General features: G+C 39.0%; 1 protein-coding gene across 1 annotated transcript in view; it reads left to right on the top strand.

Annotated features, from left to right (window-relative positions):
* LOC306878472 (lysophosphatidylcholine acyltransferase 1-like) overlaps window positions 1-18,114 on the top strand; it is a 31,549-nt gene extending 13,435 nt beyond the window's left edge. Inside the window, exons 6-14 of the mRNA XM_079430867.1 lie at window positions 150-208; window positions 520-554; window positions 710-764; window positions 2,562-2,644; window positions 11,120-11,245; window positions 12,338-12,491; window positions 12,605-12,703; window positions 12,796-12,937; window positions 14,027-18,114. Coding sequence (XP_079286993.1) covers window positions 150-208; window positions 520-554; window positions 710-764; window positions 2,562-2,644; window positions 11,120-11,245; window positions 12,338-12,491; window positions 12,605-12,703; window positions 12,796-12,937; window positions 14,027-14,178 — 905 coding nt within the window. The 3' untranslated portion in view covers window positions 14,179-18,114. The remainder of the gene's footprint in view (window positions 1-149; window positions 209-519; window positions 555-709; window positions 765-2,561; window positions 2,645-11,119; window positions 11,246-12,337; window positions 12,492-12,604; window positions 12,704-12,795; window positions 12,938-14,026) is intronic.
* The last annotated feature ends 2,813 nt before the right edge of the window (window positions 18,115-20,927 follow it).

Below are 20,927 nucleotides of genomic sequence, written 5' to 3'. Positions count from 1 at the left end.
GTGTGTGTGTGTGTGAGTGTGTGTGTGTGTGTGTGTGTGTGTGTGTGTGTATGTGTGTGTGCTCTTGCTGCCTAATGGGCAACCCTATATTTCAGAAGCAGCTGACAGCTGTTCATCCTAATGTGTTGCTGTTTGTGTGTGTGATTCAGGAGCATTCATTCCTGCGGTTCCTGTTCAGCCTGTCGTGATCCGCTACCCAAACAAACTGGTGAGACATCTGACTTTACACAGTATTACACACCAAACTGAAAGATTGTTCTTGATCTATAAGATCAGATTGGGCTTATGAACCTTGCAGGACAAAGTAATGTATGTTTCTTTAAAAGGATGTGCACATCCATAACTAATGATCTTCAAGTAATAATTAGTCGAGTAATGAAAGCTGTACTGATGTTCAGTAGACTGATATCTGACTGTGTTGTGTTTGATGCTGTGGAGCGTGCTGTCAGCAGGTGTGTTGTTCTGAGCTGTGTTTGTGTGCTGAATGCTGATGGATTGATGATGTGCTTCTCGTTACAGGACACTATCACATGGACGTGGCAGGGGCCCGGAGCGTAAGTGCCTAATTTCTCCACAGCTTTTCATAGCTGTAGTGCTAGATGGACATAAGGAGTGCAGGTGGAGCTTCACTGCCAAAGCAGAATATATTAAAGGAAGGAACCTTCATTTGGAAAACAGCACACGTCAGTGTAACTCTGCTCTTTTGCAGGTTTAAGATCCTGTGGTTGACTCTGTGTCAGCTTCACAATGAGTTCGAGATCGAGGTGAGTCTCTCTTCTGACATGTTTTGTGTTGTCATCTGAACCGTAGAAGATCTTCTGAAGAGCGTATGAGAGAGTGTCTGTGCAGAGCTCGTCTGTTTGATTAGGTGTTGTGAGGGTCCGTGAGGGTCCGTGAGGGGTTTGCAGTGGCTTTTAGAGAGGGTTGGGTATCGTTTGAATTCCATCAATTCTGATTCCAAATCTTATCAGTTTGGATTCCAATGTGCTTAAAGTCAAACATTTAGATATCAAACATATTTATTCTGTGTCTCTTTTTGCTGAACATTTAGTTACTGCTGAATACCATGAACAAAAATCAGCCGGCTACATAAAAACTGGACTCGATTAAGAGCTGTTTGTGTGCAAAATAGAGCTGCACAAGTCTGGATTTTTGTAGTTCTCACAATTTGGACGAAATTATATTAGACAACTAAACAAAATCTCATGTAATTTATTAGAATGATTCAATGACTCACTCATGGTTTGCTTGTTTCATTACTGGATGAATCGGTGTTTTTGAATGAATCTCTTGAATGAATGATTCAAATGCAAATACATTTTTAACAGCCCCTTTTTTCCACCTAAAAATAAAAGATGTGCACACAGGAATTGATAGGTGGAATTAAAATTTAAAGCATCCGATTCTGGAATTGGAATTGATTTTCAGTTCCCAACACTATTTTAGCACATCAATATGCACAGATACCTATGATTTCTGCAGTGCAGACAGAATTCAGGCATAAAAATGGAGTGTCACAGAACTTGCCTAATTTTAGCTGAATGATTCAAAATTCAGGCTGTGCACTTCAGATGTGATCTGGATGAATGTGTGTGAGCACTGCTGTGTGAATGTGGAGCTGCTTACTGTGTGTGTGTGTGTGTGTGTTTGCTCTACTACACACTGAAACGCATATAGTCTCACTATATTAACACATGAACTTCATCTGAGAGTCACTTCAGCAGCATTTCAGCATTTACTTTGAGAAAGACTATCAGCAGATACACACAGAAACTCAAAGATCTGCACTAAAACCCAACAACATAAAAGATCAGACAGAAAAGCCAGAAATATATTATTATTGCACATTAGAATGAACGTCTCCGTGTAATAATAATAATAACATTTAGTATTTTAAGGAATATCACATCATTTTCTGGCATGTTGCAATTTTAACAGTAAAGCTGTGTTGAGCAGCACTTTGTTTTCCAAAACAAGGTATTGTTACATTTTCATTTGATTACATTTTTAGAAATTCAGTTGATTTAGACTTGCTTTTTGGTTTATTACAATTTAATTAAAACAATTATAATTTAAATTATAAAAAAAAAAAGCTTTTTGTTGTTAATTTGTGTGAAGGAAGGGTTATTTAGGTGCCATGGTCTGCCAGCTCTCCTCAAGACACATGCGGTCGTTCACTCAGATTCACACAAGCTGAAGTTTATCAGGGTTAGTAATGTGAACAGAGCTCTAACTCTACACATGAGCAGAATATCAGTGATGCTCGACCTGGCAGAAGAGCAGAGGCTGTGATTAGACTGCTGATGTTAGTGTATCGGTGTCTGTGTTCTGGAGTGATTCCTGCAGATTCTCCAGACTCGTTCTTGTCATTAGAAGTCATGAAGCGGTGGTGGTGAAGTGGGACGAGGCGCTGCATGTTAATAGCGGTGATGTGACATGCTTTAGCGTGAGCTGCAGTCCAGCATGGACAGACTTTGCTGAATGCTGCAGTTTGTGTGGCTGGATTCACTTGAGCTGATTCACACAGACGAGTCTTCAGTGTGCTTTTCTCTTTCTCTCAGTATCTGCCCATTTACTCGCCCTCAGAGGAGGAGAAGAAGAACCCAGCGCTCTTCGCTCACAACGTGCGCCGCTTGATGGCAAAGTAAGATCTTGCTACTTCTCATGGCCTCAATCTCTAACTGTATTTACCCCAAAATATGTAAATATGTACATTACTTTGTAAAGATGTTTACATATTTGTGTTTTTGATTACCTGTTGTTGCCTGTTTAATTACTGTCCATATCAGAGGCGTTTCCTCCGAGGAGGCAAGGGAGGAAATGTCTCCTCAAAAAACTGGTTGAGAAAATATATTACAAAAATAAAACGCATAATACTAAATATGACATTAAAAGTATAAAAGTCACTCGTTTTTATAAAGTAACGCTCTCCAACAGTGACACCTGCAGCTAAAGGTACAGCTGAGGCTTGCCTCCCTTCAGTCAAAGCGTGCAGTGGGTTTACTGGGGCTAATTGAGAATGATTGGGTAAAAGTCACATGACAGGAGGCAATGCCTCCATCGCACTATAATTGGATATTATCGGTTATACACTGAACAAAATTATAAACGCAACACTTTTGTTTGTTCAATCATTTTGTTCAGTGTAACTGGATGTGATTGGTTCGTGCGATAAATCCCGCTTCTTGTTTTTGTGCGAGCTCTCGGCCTGAATGAACTTGAAGAAAATTATGGTGTTATTGACTAATTATAAAGTAAACAACTCACCCTCTTAAATATTACTGCTTTGTCACATCAAAATAAAACTTGAAATGGCCAGAAAACTTGATGACTGTCAGTTTTTAGTAAGCATTCAGCTCGATGAAATGAAATGTGTATCTTTGTGCCTTTATGACGATGACCCGGAAATAAGTTGACTATTAAAAAGAACAGCTGAACATCAGTTCACAAATAAAAAACAGTGTCTATTTGCACTGAGTGCAAATATCCCGCATTGTTAGCAGAGGCTATTTACACTTAGTCTAAATAGCATATCACTAAGAAAATATTGCTATTTTCACTTGCCGTAAAAAGCATCTAACTAAGATTAATAAATGGTGTTTATTAATCTTATGGTTTCTCTTTCGGTCGACTCGCTTTACATCTCACTATGGGAAACGGCTCTTGCGTGGCCATATATAAAGCCCTATACAATCATGCCCATCAGGTCCACGCTCTCGGGAAGCCTTCGCCCTTGTCCTGGGGGATGTGGATTCACTATTGCAGCTAGGGATCTGCATTTAGTATGCCCAGCGTGACTGGGTCCGGAGCATGCTCAAGCAGCATTACAGTCACCGGTCTCTGGTAATCAATGCAGCAAACTGTCTCCTGGGGTGCTGTGCAGGAGAGCGGTGTTTGTACAAGGTGTGTGTAGCGATCCCATACAGGGGAGAGATACCACAGCATCCCTGCAGGTAACAGAATATCCTATGCTGACGAGTTGGGCTGACCAGTTTATTCCTTCAGCTGAGCTGGGGGAACTGGTCCCTTTCAAGATGGAAATTAAGTCATTCTCTAAAGTACTACCAGACGACGACTCCATCACAGCCTTGAGAGATATGTCAGATGATGGCGAGGAGGAGGATGATGAGGATCTGTTTGCTCCCAGCCAGGGGTGGAAGAACAGTAGACGGTGTAAAACTGCACGAGGTTTGCCGTCGAGCAGCGAGCAGGCTTGGCATTGATTGGCCATCTGCTCTCCCTGCTGTAAAACCCTCGAGGCTAGATGGGAAGTTACTTGTCCCTACTAGCTTGACAGTTCACCAGACACTTCCACCTTTTTAGGACTGTATCTAGGGTTCATCTAGGGTTCCAGTATATGGCGTTTCCTCGCTGGACATGGCAGGCATGCAAGAGATGGGCAAGAGATCTCACATGGCGCCGATGGAGGCATCACTGGTGGGTAATCTGGATCTTCAATCGGTGGTCGGTTTATTCACGATCACTCCTAAGCTGCCTAAGATCTGATTGTTGCTCAGCGTCGATTTTTGAGAAGATTTATAAATCTTCTGCTCAAATGGGGCACGCTACCAACACGATCACTCTTCTGTTGGCTTACATTGCTGAGCTGGAGGGGAGATGACAGGGGCTTTGTCATAGGGAAAGAACTGAGCTGTGGATGGAAATTTGCTCATAAGGCTCATTTCCTAGATCAACCTGTAGATCAGGGTTCCTCAAATCTTTCCCTGGAGGGCCAATCTGCTGCAGAGTTTAGCTCCAACCCTGATCAAACTCCCCTACCTGTGATTTCTCTAATGATTTTCTAATGATCCTGAAGACTCTGATTAGCATGCTCAGGTGTGTTTGATTAGGGTTAGAGCTAAACTCTGCAGGAGTGGGCCAGATTTGAGGATGCCTGCTGTAGATCCTAAAGGTCTGTTTGGGCTGGTTATGGCAACAATGCAACCGCAAATCCCCATGAGTACAATAATGAGCATCAAAAGCACTCACCAGCCACCGCACATACCCTGGGGTTAAGTAGAGAAGCACCGTCACACACCTATTTCCCCTGTGTTGTTGAATCAAATAAAGCAGACTGAAGCACAAGAACATTGTGTAGTCTCTTGTTCTCCCGCCTTTCTAAATTTAAGGCCTCATACAAAACCTCCTGAACAAAGATTAAGTCACAATACGGTGTTACTCAAGCACCCTGTACAAACTGTATTGTTAAAAACACCTGCGATGCAAGGAGTAAGTCTACAGCAGTTTCATGTTTCACCACTAGAGGTCTCTCCAACATCATGTTTAAATGAGGTACATGACTTATTGGTACACCTAGACAATTTGGGTGAAATGCACAGACTTTCAGTGGTTACTGAACACAATCTAAAATGGGTACAGACTGCAATTGTGATAAAACCTCTGGGGTTCTCCGGAATAAGACAGTCAAAAGTGCAAGCAGAGAATGCAAATATTTTGAGGGAAGAGAGATTCTCTACTTCTCAATGAAGCAATTAAGAAGGTGCCAGCAGAAGAATCGAGCAAGGGATTCTTCAGCCAGTGCTTTCTGATCTCAAAGAAAGGGGGAGGCATACAGCCTATTCTGGACCTCGGAGAGACCTCAAATACCTGAGGAAATACAAATTCAGAATGCTGAAACACAAGTCCCTGCTCCATTCTATACAAAACGGTGATTGGTTCACCTCAGTAGATCTGAAAGATGCTTACTTCTATATTCAGATTCATCCCCAGCACAGACCATTTCTAAGGTTTGCAGCGTTCAGCGTTCGGCCTGTCTCTAGCCCCCTGTCTCACAACACCTCTGAGACATAAGGATATTAGCGTATCACGATGACAGGTTAATTTGTGCCAGGTCAAAGGAGATGGCAGAGCTGCATACAAGGGCAGTGTTAATGCATTTCAATGCTCTGGGGTTTGCAGTGAACCAGAAAAAGAGCTCAATAAAGGGGTCATCAGATGCAAAATTCACTTTACATGTTGTTTGAATATAAATGTATGTTGGAAATATGTGTACACATCCACCCTATAATGATAAAAATCCACCCGGGGTTTTTCCTTTTTTAATCCCTTTTTTAAAATCCCTTTTCTCAAGTCAGGCTGTTCTGAGATTCCTGTCAGAATGATGTAATTCTGCACAGACCGCTCCCATGACAGTTGCTTGACGAGGCCGTCTTACCTTAGACCCGCTCGAGTGAGCTGAGAGCTGCCCACCATTGTGTTGACTCCGGTGCAGGGGAAGACAAGATGACTGATTAAGCGATTGAGGTGTTTAGTTGTTGGATGTAATAATGAACATAGCGGTCGTCATTTACTCCCGTCATCTGAGCTGCTGAAGACACAGAGGATTAATGTTACTTTTGTTTTTGAAAGGAACGCGCCGATCCCCAATGTGCCTAAATGTGTTTGTTCGCGGGAATCATTTGTGATTCAGCTTCATCTACAGAAGAAGTGAGTCTAAGGGTTTTTTTAATTAATCTTTGCTAATCACCTTTTCTAATATGTGCTAGTTAGCAAGTTTCGCGGCTGAAGTTTACAGTCTGCTCGTCACCCCACGGAAGAGAGGGGCGGGTTCAGCAGAGCTCATTAGCATTTAAAGCAACATGGACTAGAACAGCGTGCTGAAAACAGAGCTGATTTTGACAGGGTAAAAAGGGGGTGTTTTTTTTTTTTTACACTACCATTTTCGGCTGTGTCTGGAGTTGCTGGGCCTCATGGCTTCAGTCATAGCAGTAGTGCCTTTGGGGCTGCTGTTCATGAGAGATTTTCAGAGATGGACTGCTTCTCTGAAATTATATTCCTCCAGACATCTGCACAGAAGGGTGTGCATCTCAGCCCAATGGCTCAAAGCTCTGCTCATCTGGTGGGACAGGACATTTCTGACAGAAGGTTTGCCAATGGGAGTGGTCTCAAATCGCAAGGTGGTCCCCACCGACACATCCTCACTGGGTTGGGGAGCGATTAATAGAAAGACAGCCTGTGAATGGGGTACAGACCGAGTCAGTCAAAATAATGCATATAAATTGTCTAGAAATCCTTCAATGCCCTCAAACACTTCCTCCCGCAGATAAAAGGCTGACATGTGTTAATCAGATCAGACAGCAAAGAGAGTGTTGTTGTGGAGCAAGAAGCACTTTCTGTCCCTCAGAGCGACACGTGTTCCAGGCCGAATCAATATCGGGGTAGATAAGATGTTGACAGGTTTAATGTCAGTGTCATTATTCTATCGTTATTTTAGTAACTTTTGAAATAAAAAGTATCTCACCTCTTCAAAGCGAACTACCCTGTCCTGCCAGATGTTATATCGTGCTCATAGCGTGCACTCCTATAGCACACGCGAACGCGGCTCCACACTGTATATCACTACTAAAGCACAGAAACTACGAGCATGCAATGCGTGAAATAGAAGTACAGTACCGATAAAGCGCATAACTGGTACTGCATGTGTTAGCTGGGAAGGATTTGCATGAAGGTATGATATTAATTCTATTCAGGAGCAATTTCCACATTTCATTAACAGTTCATGTTAGTATTGTTTACTCACCTGTTTCCATAACCCAAAAATAGCATGTTATTTTCATCTTGTCATTTTGTATATGTTTAAATGAGTGTGGTGGCTCATACCAACTTAATTGTGTTAACAAAAACTAGTTTGGGACTGCTATTTAAGAGACTTACCTTATAGGCTGTTATTTCAGTATTAGTCATATTCTTAACTTCATTTTTGTGAAATAAATTTGCTTTGGTTTTGTTTTTTTAAGAAATTGTGTATATATATATATTAATACACATATTGTACCTGAAAATAAAGCACTGTTTGTTTTATTTATATATTATGTGTATTTAGCAGATCATTCAATGAAATTGAATGAACAAATATAAAAATAAAACACTAGATAGACTGATTCCTAAAGCAACTGTATTAAAGTGTTTGTCAAGAATAGTGAGTGATTTTTCTCTGTTTTGTTAACGTTAAATGAATAGTTCCCCCAAAAATAAATATTCTGTCATCTGTCTGTCAATTCTGTCATAATGTTTTATTTTTATACCATCATTTACTCAAAAGTAGTTTTAAACCTGAATGAGTTTCTTTCTTCTGCTGAACATAAATGCTATTTTGAAGAAGGTGGAAAACCAATCAGTTGCTGGTCCTCAGTGACTTCCATAGGATTGTTCTTTCTATCAAAGCAACTGATTGGTTACCCTCATTCTTCAAAATATCTTATTTTGGGTTCAGCACAAGAAATGAATAGAGGTTTGGGAAACATGTGAGTGAGTAAATAATGACAGAAATTAAATTTTAGTGTGAACTATCCCTTTAATGACAGGCGACAGCATGTTTAGTGTCCTGTCTCTTTAAGAGCTGCACGCATCTAATACACAGACACGCATCCGTTTCTCTCTTAACTATTTACTTTCATTTTAGAGAGAATCAACTGAGTCTGTATGTAAACCTTGTGTGTTTTGACAGTATTAGCGCAAAAGATAAGCTAGTTGAGTAATCAGGCGCTGTTAGACAGGGTTTTAGTGCGCGTGCTTCAGGTGTATGTGCTCAGAAAAAGCGCACGTCAGACCAGCGCGCGAATTAAACATTTAACCAGCAAGGCTTGTGTGCAAATAATGTACTTTTGCGATCGCGAATAAGTGCAGTGTCCTGTCAGAGTAACTCTACTGCTGTATGTGGTGTTGTACAGTATATAGAGACGGAGACCAGAACTGTATTTGATATAATGTGTGCTGTAGCACGATACTACCATATTTCTTCAAAAGCAGATCGTGGAGACATTTTTATGGTCCACGATCAAACATCGTCATATTGCACACCCCTAATATATACAGTGCCCTCCAAAAGTATTGGAACAGTGAGGCCAATTCCTTTATTTTTGCGGTAGATTGAAAACGTTTGGGTTTGACATCAAAAGATGAATATGAGATGAGAGATTAACATTTCAGCTTTTATTGACAGGTATTTTCATCTGGATCTGATACACAATTTAGAAGATAGCACCTTTTGTTTGAACCCACCCATTTTTCATGTTACCAAAAGTATTGGAACAGATAGAATTAACACAGATTAAAGTGAAAAAGACTTTGCTTTCAATAACTGCATCAAGCCTGTGACCCATTGACATCACCAAACTTTAGCATTCTTCTTTTGTGATGCTTTTCCAGGCTTTCACCGCAGCCTCTTTCAGTTTTGGGGGGTTACTCCCTTCAGTCTCTTCTTTAGCAGGTAAAAAGCATACTCTACAGGGTTTAAGTGTGGAGATTGACTTGGCCAGTCTAAAACCTTCCACTTCTTGCCCCTGATGAACTCCTGTGTTGTTGTGGCACTATGTTTTGGTTCATTATCTTGCTGCATGATGAAGGATCTCCCAATCAGTTTGGTTGCATCTTTCTGTAAATTGTCAGACAAAATATTTCTGTAGACTTCTGAGTTAATTTTGCTGCTTCCATCATGTGTTACATCATTAATGAAGATTAATGAGCCTGTCCCAGAAGAAGCGATGAAAGCCCAAGCCATTACATTACTTGTGTAATGTGTACTATAATGTACACCTGTGTACACTGTGTTTCAGATGAGTATGTTTGGGATCATGAGCAGATCCTTTCTTTCTCCAAACTTTAGCCTTTCCATCACTTTGGTCCATAAAATCAGTCCATAAAACCTTGTCCCAGAATTTTTGAGGCTCGTCTCCTATTCTTCTTGCTAATGAGTGGTTTCTTCTGGTGTAGCCTCTGTTCTTGTGATCATGAAGTCTTCTGCGAACAGTAGATTGTGATACCTTCTCTCCTGCCCTCTGGAGGTTGTTGCTGATGTCACTAACAGTTGTTTTAGGGTCTTTCTTTGCAGCGGTCACAATGTTTCTGTCATCAACTGCAGATGTTTTCCTTGCTCTACCCGTTTGAGGTGTTACTTAGTACACCAGTGGTTTCTTTCTTCCTCAGGAGATTCCACATGCTTGTACTTTTTATATATATATATATATATATATATATATATATATATATATATATATATATATATATATATATATATATATATATATATATATATATATATATATATATATATATATATATATATATATATATATATATATATATATAAAAGTGTGTCGCGGCTTGATGACCATGGGAAAACTTGGGTCCCAAGGCCAAACCAGTTGAGAACCACTGCACTAGAGGATGTTGGGCCCTCAGGCCACCCTCATGAAGTCTGTTTCTGATTGTTTGGTCAGAGATATTCACACCAGTGGCCTGCTGGAGGTCATTTTGTAGGGCTCATCCTGTTCCTCCTTGCACAAAGGAGCAGATACCAGTCCTGCTGATGGGTTAAGGACCTTCTACGGCCCTGTCCAGCTCTCCTATAGTAACTGCCTGTCTACTGGAATCTCCTCCATGCTCTTGAGACTGTGCTGGGAGATACAGCAAAGCTTCTGGCAATGGCACGTATTGATGTGCCATCCTGGAGGAGTTGGACTGCCTGTGCAACCTCTGTAGGGTCCAGGTATCGCCTCATGCTACCAGTAGTGGCACTGACACTGAAATGCAAAACCAATGAAAAACGGTCAGAAAAGATGAGTAGGGAAAAAAATATCAGTGTCTTCCACCTGTAAAACCATTCCTATTGTGGGGGTCGTCTCATCTTGTGCACTTTAATTTCATTAACATGAAAGCAGCTGAAACTGATTAACAACCCCCTCTGCTACTTAACTGACCAGATCAATATCCCAGGTGTTTAACTGACTTGATGCTATACTCTGATTAAAAAGTGTTCCTTTAATTTTTTTGAGCATTGTATATCCCATAGTGAGATCAAGCGAAAGAGAACATTTGGTTATAGTTATAACCGTGGTTCTCTGAGGGAGATGAGTGAGACGTCTCACCAGAGGGCCCATTATTCTTATGCTCAGAGGAGCTATAAAGTATGCCATTCTGGGCCAGCGCTGCGGTTCCTATAGGAAGGGGCGGGGCTTCCCGAGAGCGTGGGCCTGATGGGCGTGATTGTATAGGGCTTCATGGGTGACCACACGAGGCGTTTCCCATAGTCTGATGTCTCGCTCATCTCCCTCAGACAACCAAGGTTATAATCATAACCAACTGTTTCTGCTGTCTTAAGGGCGCTGCAGGTCCCCGTCACAGACTACTCGTTTGAAGACTGTCAGCTGGCCATGGCGGAGGGTCAGATCCGGCTGCCCGTCGACACGTGTCTGCTGGAGTTCGCTAAACTGGTGCGCAGTCTGGGGTGAGTCTCGTTATCATTACAGATGCTGATGAGGAGAATCAGCAGAAGTTGAAATGGATGAAAATGACACTATGAAACACTACTTAAGTTTTAATTAAGTCTTCGTTATCAAAGAAAATTAGTTGAAGTGTACAATTTAACAACAAATTATAAAAGGAAAATAAAAATGGCATTCTTAAGAGCACTACGAAATCAGTTCTCGGTTTCCTCTTTTTTTTATAAATTTTTTAATTACTATGTATTTGAAACAAAATTGTTACAATTTCTTTGGATTCCATTGTTTTCTGTTTTAATTCAATTGTAGGTTAAATTTTAGTAATTAAAAAGCATGCATAATTAATTAAAATAATATAACTTACAATTTAATAATTTATTAAATGTTTAACAAAAGTGACATTTTTAGGGCCATATGATCCCCCCCCCCCCCCCCCCACCAATTTGGTTTATTTGTTACATTGTTTAATCCTTTTAATTTTTCTTGATTTTGCTGTAATGGTTTAATCAAATGTTAGTAATCAGAAAGAATGTCTAGTCACTTGAATGAATTAATTAAACAAAATTAATTTATTCAAATTCTTTTACAGTAGCGTTAAAGTTTTTTGTTTTGTTTTTTTGATCCTGAAATTCTGTTCTCTTATTTTTTCTGGTTTTATGATTTAATGCAAATTTATTATCAAAAACAGTGAGAGTTAAATGAAGGCATTAACACTTTTTAATATTTTAAAATGCAATAAAATAAACATTATTTTTTATTGTCGAACAAAGTGCTGCACATCACAGGTTTACTGTTAAAATCAAAACATGAAAGAAAAATCACAATGTTTCTTAAAGTTTTAATACATTTATTTTTGTATGACTGATAAGTACATTCTACTGCTTGATCCTGACAGACACTAGTGCATCTCATGATCTGATTGAGTGTGCAGCCCTGCTTTTGATGCATTCATAGAGCATTTGCATGACATTCTGGCTTATACAGTAGATTGCATGTTCTGACTGGCTTGTGTGATTTCTGCATGGCTGCACTGATGTGAGTGAATGCGTGCTGATGCTGGATGAGGTTTGTACTGAATTGCTCGTGTTGAATCTCAGGCTGAAGCGTGTGAGCTCAGAGAAGCTCCTGCAGGATTATGGGAAGCGAGCTTGTAAACTGCAGGGTCAGAGACTGAGTCTGGAGGATTTCGCCCAGTTCCTCGAGCTGCCCGTGTCAGACGAGCTCAGACACATGTTTGCTCTCTTTGACGAGGTAAATTAATATCCAGTTTTAATCATTCATGATCAGATGTGAATGTGTGACTGACTCGGATGTCTGTTTTGTTTGAGCTCAATGCCATGAAATATTTCTGTCTCGTTGAGCAGAATGGAGACCAGTCGATGGACGTCCGGGAGTTTGTGATCGCCTTCTCTGTGGTGTGTCGGCCTGCGAAAACACTGGACACCATCAGGCTGGCCTTCCAGGTCAGATGAGTAGATTTTTCCAGGTTTTCTGGAGTGATTGAATGTGATGGTGCTCAGCTGTGAGAGTCTGCTGGTTTCTGTGATGTCTCCAGATGTTTGAGGCAGAGGAGGACGGTGCGATCATCGAGAGAGAGCTGATGTGCATCTTGAGGACGGCGCTGGGCGTCGGAGAGCTCAAAGTCAGCCGTCTGTTCAGAGCCATTGATGAAGAGGACTCGGGCAAAATCACCTTCGGTAAGAGATATGTGTTCATACTCACAGCTGACCTGCTGTCTTTGTTCTTCTCCTGGATTTCTTGAGAATGAGTAAGATTCATCTGACGTGGCCTAGGATTGTGTAGATGAGAAGTTTGAATTAACACAATGACCTAGGGCTGCACAATTAATTTCAATACAAATCAATACATGCACTGAATGTTTCAGAGCGAAGGGATCCTTTACATATGTGAGTAACACAGGATTCAGTGTTCTTAGTGAGTCGCTTTAACATACTCAGGAAACTATTGTGCCAACCATCTTATCATCAGTTTTCCATCAAAGTAAATGTTTGATGGTTTATTGTTTGGAAATGAGGAAACTAAGATTAATGTTAGGTGAATATTAGCCATAAATGTTAGGATTGCAATTTTACAGTAATAATGTAATATAAAATGATTATTATGTCATATCTTTTCCTCAATACCCTGTTTTTGTGTTTTACAATGGAATATTGCAATAGTAATATTTCTTACGTTTATTTAGCCATTTTATATTAATATTGTAATTGTATTGTAATGTTTCTTATGTATATTATTATTATTATTATTTTATCACCATTTTGAGATATAATCACTTCGGCCAAAGATTGTGCAACCTTACAAACAAGCACAGCAATCTGGATTTGTTTTTTTTTGTTTTTTGCAATCATACATTTATCTGGAAAAAATGGTTTCATGCCTCATTCTGCTATTATTTGATGGAAAGTGCTAGCATATGTAAACACACAGCCCATTCTGTGTCTTTGACATAGTTCCCACCAGAGGTGTAAAGAGTACCGGAAAACCATACTTGAGTAAAACTACAGATACCTTACAGTGAAAATTACTCCAATTCCAAATGTAGAGAGTATAAGTTGCTAATATCTTTGATACTCAGTACAACTACAAAGTATCTGAAAAGATCCTCAAGTACAGTAATTACTTTTACTCCAATACTTTCCACCTCTGGTTCCCACAAGTCGCTCTTACCAGAAGCATCTGAATCATGTGTGAGTTATTTAGCCGCTGTCTGTCAGATGTTGTTGTCCTGCTCTGACTCTTGTTCCTCTGGCGTCTCCCGCTGGCAGAGAGCTTTAGGGAGTTTGCTGATCAGCATCCAGACTTCGCCGAGCAGTACCTCTACTCAGACAACGCAGGCTTCCGCAGCAGCTCCCCGTCCCACGCCGCCAACGGCTTCTGCGCCGACTTCAGCCCCAGAGAGCAGAAGAAGCTGGACTGAGCACCGCTGCAATGTTTACTTCCTGCTGTCCGTGACATTTGATTGGTTCCTTTACGCTTGCTGGTTTTCTCTTCCCCTCAGCATCACTATTTCAAAAGCAGATTGAAGGGAATTTGTTATTTGTGTTTTGTTGTTTGGTCAGAGAAATACTTGAAAGCCAAGCACTTATTTAATTTCTCATTGGGGGATTTATTTGTGTGACTGATGCTGACCAACTGCATGTTTTTTGTAATGCGGGATGAAAACGTTCAGTCAGTAATGAATGCAAGCGGTTTCTTGCGCTCTCATTCAGTCGCTCGTCTTTTGTTTTCCGTCTATCATGACTGTAGATGCCTTTATGAATTCATAAGTGAGTATTTGCATGGGCTCGATGTTTGATAACAGTATTACTCAGTATCTGATCTGATCGTTGAGCACCAGTGACCGATATCTGAACTCTGTCTCCTCCTGCTGGACGGACGTGAGCATCAGGTTTGAGGTGCAACATACGACTGGATTGAGTGCTGCTCTGAATCAGAATGAGCCAGTTTTATTATATTCTTATATCTCCTGGTTCCTTAATATTTTGTCCCTTCACTCAGGGGAAAGCGGCTAATGGTGTTTGTTTTGGGTGCGTTCGTGCGTTTTATTTATTTTCTCATCCTTTTGTACAGTCAGTTGCACATTTATCAATTTTGGACATCCAATAATCATTTCATGATCACATGGCAATCGGCTGTTTTTTTGGGGGGGGGGGGGTTCAGGTACTGAAATAAACTGCTAAAATCTTGCATTAATATGGACCAAATACAGAATAATGACACTGGTGTAGTTAGAGAGTTAGGAATCTGATCAATGCTATTCATTAGATATAGTCAATAATGGAGCGTTTACCTTTTGATAAATATATTCCTGTATTTTTCTATTTTTCACGCACAGATGCAAGTGAAAAATTTACTTCAAGTCCAATAATTTGGCCAATACTAGTGGCTTATTCTGATATTATAGTACATTTTGATCTGCATTTTACATCAAGTAAAGTCTTCCTTTGAGCTTCGGTTTCTTCACACTGATGTCACACCTGTGATTGGGCTGTTTTTGGGGCTGTTTTGGGGTAAATGGACGATTTGCTTTCATGCATTCTGCTTTAACACACACCTGAGTGAATAAACTGCCTGATGTGATTGAAAACATTTATTGAATCACATTTTTTTTCTTTCTTTTGAAGCACACAATGAGGCCGAAGTTAAGCAATATGAAGTTATTTACTTAAAGTTTGGTCTTAAATTTGATTTGCCATAAGGATTTCAAAAGTTGTCAGGGTTTATTTTGCTAAAAGATACTGTTATTATTCATACATTTTCTAAGATTATTTTCTGGTCGATGAGCTAATGTGAAGATGCCGGTTTGATTTCCTGAGGTTTGATCCATCTGGTCTCCACAACACCTCAGACGTCTGCCTTTATTACAGTCGGAGATGTTGGGTTCCCTCTTGACCTTTCTAGTGAAATCTGTCAGACCCGCGAAAGGACTTCACTGTCAGTTCTCAGTTCAACTCACATTTTTGGCAAAGCAATATTGTATCGATGTCACCACCTTTTTAAAAGTGATTTCTGGTATGTATTTTGAATATTCCGAGTGCTGGGCATTGTGTGAATTTTGATATACATAAAAGAATTTCCTCTCACTGCCATGACAGATTTGTGATCTAAAGTGTTATTTTCAGATTGATCTGATTAACTAGTATGATTAGCTTCTGTCTTTCTACACATCTGTGATGTTTTCCTCGCTGATGGCGCCATGTATGTAATTATTATTTTTTTTTTTTTCTTTCTAAAAACGATACAGATTTCACAAAGATTTTTGTTGGCCTTGAATTTCAATGTAATTTTAATGAGGAAAAGAGAATGTATTGACAATCCATTACAATCAGCAGTCAAAAGCACATATTTCAGTGGCGATAGTGTCAAACAGGAAGTGGTGAGCGGTGGATCTGGAGCCTGATGTACAGAGTCTCTGTGCTCATGACGGCTCCGGTGTCCAGCTCATCTCAGTCCATGCTTTTTCTAAATTTGATGTGTATTTACTCGTGCTGGCACTTTAGATTTTGAAGCTTTCTTTTCATTTATCCTCTGACAAATGTGATAGTTTGCTGGTGTTCATGTGAACGGTTACATGTTACAGTGATCACTTTCTGAATTACCGTGATCAGTTACAGTGTTACAGTGATCGTTTTCTGTGTTACAGTGATTGGTTATTGTTACCGTAATCAGTTACTGTCACAGTGATCAGTTTCTGTGTTACTGTTACTGTTACAGTGATTGGTTACTGTTACCGTAATCAGTTGCTGTTACAGTGATCAGTTTCTGTGTTACTGTTACAGTGATTGGTTACTGTTACCGTAATCAGTTGCTGTTACAGTGATCAGTTTCTGTGTTACTGTTACAGTGATTGGTTACTGTTACCGTAATCAGTTGCTGTTACAGTGACCAGTTTCTGTGTTACTGTTACAGTGATTGGTTACTGTTACTGTAATCAGTTGCTGTTACAGTGATCAGTTTCTGTGTTACTGTTACAGTGATTGGTTACTGTTACCGTAATCAGTTGCTGTTACAGTGACCAGTTACTGTTACTGTTACAGTGATTGGTTACTGTTACCGTAATCAGTTGCTGTTACAGTGATCAGTTTCTGTGTTACTGTTACCGTAATCAGTTGCTGTTACAGTGATCAGTTTCTGTGTTACTGTTACAGTGATTGGTTACTGTTACCGTAATCAGTTGCTGTTACAGTGACCATTTTCTGTGTTACTGTTACTGTTACAGTGATTGGTTACTGTTACCGTAATCAGTTGCTGTTACAGTGATCAGTTTCTGTTTTACAGCAATTGGTTACTATTTACATGTTACAGTGATCAGTTACCGTGTTACAGTGGCTTTGTTTTGATATGTACCCATACAGATGATACTGTATTGCGCAGAAAGGGATTGTGGGTTTGCTCTGGATCTGATGGAGTTGCAGTTCTTGGACATTGAACTAGTTCATACTTATCTGATGGGAATCATCGTCTTTGTGTTGGAAGTGAATCTCATGAAATCTTAAATGTTTGTCTAAACCCTAAAAGCCTTCATGTTCTTCATGTGAAGGTTATTTTTCAGACAATAAGTTTTTTTTTCGAGGTTTTTTCTTTTTTTTTCTTCTTTATTTTGTAACAAACACATTCACCCCAAATTCATATTATCATAATGAAGCAAACTATTATTTATGTGAAGAAAATAAAAAGTAATGCTGTTTTCAATGAAACAATCATTTTATTGATGTTTTAAATTAGACTAGTGAGAATAACAAAGCAAAACAGTCAAATGTGTATGAAATTGTCATGAAAATGTCAGATCAACGTATCTCAATTGTTTCATTTGCTTCAATGGCTGGAATATTATTGAATGAAATCATATGTCATAATCAGATGTTTGATCTGAGCAAACCTTAGTCTCCTTTCTCACAATCGGAAGCGGTGGTGATTTAAGATGGAAAGAGTTTTGTTTTTCATTGTTTTCATCAGAGAGATGCTGGGTCCTCATTTCATTAGATTACAAAACTGTCGTGTAACTTGATTTTTTTCAGCATAGTTTATTTGAAATACCTCACAGAAGACCTGCTCTGCTCTGTATCTGTAAATGTTTCTTTCTTTATTTCTCTGGTGTCTGTGACGCATGTCTAACTCTGAGCTGAAGAAGAAAGGCTGAACTCCTCCAGGTCATGTGTCTTTCTGATGGCTCTTCTGACACTCGTCCGGCTGAAGTAGATCTTAGCTCGGTTTTCTATTTTGCCCTGACTTTTATTTTCTAATGTATCAAAAGAGTCATTTTTCCAAGATTCCTGGGCTTGTCTGTTTTGACTGCAATGAAATGACTTCTCATTCTGACTCTTCAATAAAAAAGGGACACTTGACCACATTCTCTCTGGCTCTGCTTGTTTTCTGTCGTCCTCTAGAGGAGCGGATGGGCTTTTTCTCTGAAACGCCAGCCCTGCTGAGATCACATGAGCTTGTGTGATGATGGGTTCAGATTAGCATCATATAAAAGCAATAAAGATACAAGTTCAAGTAGTATTTCTTAACTAGCATATTGTCTTGTCAGGATTTCTGCAGATCATAAAAAGTCTTATTTTGCACTTCTGCAAATTAAATCTTAAAAAGGTCTTAAAACAATGAATATCTCCCTCAGTACTTTTGTTTTGTTTTCCAGTACAAAGATCTTAACATCCTTAAATCATGGTAGATTTGCTTGAGATGCAAAACAAAGATGAGACATCTTGTTTTCTGAGAAATTTGACAAAGTTAAGTGAATTTCTGCTTAAAACAAGAACAAATATTTGTCAATGGGAAATGAAAACTTGTTTTCTCTTTGAATTCATTTGATTTTTGATTTGACTGACACTTATTTGTCCTTTAGTCGTAATCTTCGTTTCATTAGTTTCTCTTCTGTCATTTTGCTTTTCATGTAAACGAATTTTGATTTAAGAATCTTTAGATGTTTTTTGGTAAGACTTTAGGGGTTCTCTAAGGGTTATTAGAGGGTATAATGCGTATAAATCACAGTTGAACCGCTGACGTCACATGGACTATTTTACCGATCTCCTTGCTATGTTTCTGGACCTTGATCGTGTTAGGATCCTTGCTGGCTATGGAGGACCAACGAGCTCTCAGATTTCATCAAAAACATCTTAATTTGTGTTCTGAAGATGAACGGATGTCTAACGGGTTTGGAACGACATGAGGGAGAGTAACAAATGACAGCATTTTCATTTTTGGGTGAACTATCCCTTTAAGAAAAACGTGGTCAGGTCAAAGTGTCTGAATAATTTTTGGTCACATGTTTTATAAATTTTACTGGTAGACCACTGTATGAAGAATTTCTGGGTATAATATGTCACATTATTTTGCTATACTGATTTTTATTTAGTTTAACTGTATATAATTTTATATTGGGTAAGATGACCTTAAATTTTGGTTCTCTTGACCATCGATGGAAACAAATCTCATCTGAGCACTTTTGATGAATGGAATATCGAAATATCATGGTTTAAACATTTGTGCCAAAATTCTAAAATCTTTTGATGAAACTGGTGAATAAAGAGTCATTGTTCAATGTTCAGATATGATTATTTCAAGAAACAGCATTCTAGTCTAATTGTGTTGTGTTCTGTGAGAGGAGTTGTGTTCATCTCCGTGTTTTGCTGAATATGTTTCAGGGCCACCTCAAGCATGGGGCCTTGGTTGCAATGTATTCATTGTCAAATTCCAAAATTTGTTTAATTGTAATTCTTAAAAAAATACCATTATTTTATTTGAAATAAAATAATATTTTAAGCTATCAGGCCATGTTACAACGTGCCAGATGTTATGATATATTGTCACATTTCACTTCCATTCTTTTGGGGTAAATAAAGAAAATAAAAAAGTATGCACTGTAATTATGAAACAAACCACATATTTGTACTAGACAAGTGTGAAATTAATGTGGGAAAAAATATATATTCTCTGAAGCCCATGTGGATTTATACGAACTGAGAAAGTCAAAGTATTATTTTTTGTTTTGTTTTGTTTTTTGTGTGAGTGCTTTTTTATTTTTTTTAAACGTATGTCTGTGAATGAATTGATTGATTTGTGCAGCGTATAGCTGGATGTCATGATTCTTTAATGGACTGATGTGATTGCATGCTCGGTCATGGATCAGCGTCTCCTGAAGCTCATCACTGTGTTTTCCCTGCTTCTCTCATAAATGCATGAGTGGATCTGATGAATAGTGAAAGATCACTGATTGACAACAGAGTTTCTCCTGCAGCATCCTTGTTCTCACAGAAGTGTCTTCATCAAATGAACTGCTCTTTTAATGTCTCCAGTCAGGTGTGCAGTGGAGAGCGGCTCTATGGAGGATTGTTTAAACGCAGTGAGTCTTACCATGACAGTGGCTCTGAGGAATCTCTCATCGTCTGAGAGAGAGAGAGAGACGTCTGGACCGCTCTGTCATACATCAGTCATATACCATACACTCACGGCTTTCTTCTGCCATAGACTTTTTTTTTTTTTCTTTTGTAACATGACTGTTTTTCTTCATTAAGACCCGAGCAGCAAGAGACTCGGTTTGGCATTAAATGTGAAATCTGCAGATCCCCATCAAACCTTCAATCTGTTTGATCATGTTAGCAGGTGGTGTGTGCTGAAAATGAATCTCTGAAAGGTGTTGATTATTGAATTAGCCCTGTCAGCCACTAATGATAATGATATTTGTTCAAAGGCCATGCTGGGATATGAATTACCACACGCCTGTGCCATTTGATAAACACCACATTATTTTCATGGTATCATGCTGTTTTGTAAAGGTACTGAAGAGTGCTATTTTAGTCATATTTATACTGTATACTTTATAGATTTTTTTAATTATTAATTTTAAATTAACTTATTTTTTATCAGTTTTCACTTTAATTTTACTTTCATTTGTTATATGATTTAGTTGTTTTTATTATTATTATTAAATATTTCCATTTAGGTTTAATTTATTTTCATTTTTAGTTTTAGTTTTTAACTTCTTTCCAGTTAGTAATTTTAGGGACTCAAATGAACCTTATTTCATTTGGCTGCAGGGTTTTCTTTCTTTTTTCTTTCATTCACTTTTGTCATGTTAATGAAAATGTTTTAATAGTTTTAGTAACAACAGTAACCCTGGTACTTAAAAAGTACAGTATATTGAGGAGACCAGGGCAAGTTGTC

Source organism: Barbus barbus (assembly GCF_936440315.1).
Source record: "Barbus barbus genome assembly, chromosome: 12".
Classification (NCBI taxonomy): Eukaryota; Metazoa; Chordata; class Actinopteri; order Cypriniformes; family Cyprinidae; genus Barbus; species Barbus barbus.
The sequence above is the reverse complement of the archived record's forward strand: the minus strand, read 5'-3'. Positions and strand labels throughout refer to the sequence as shown.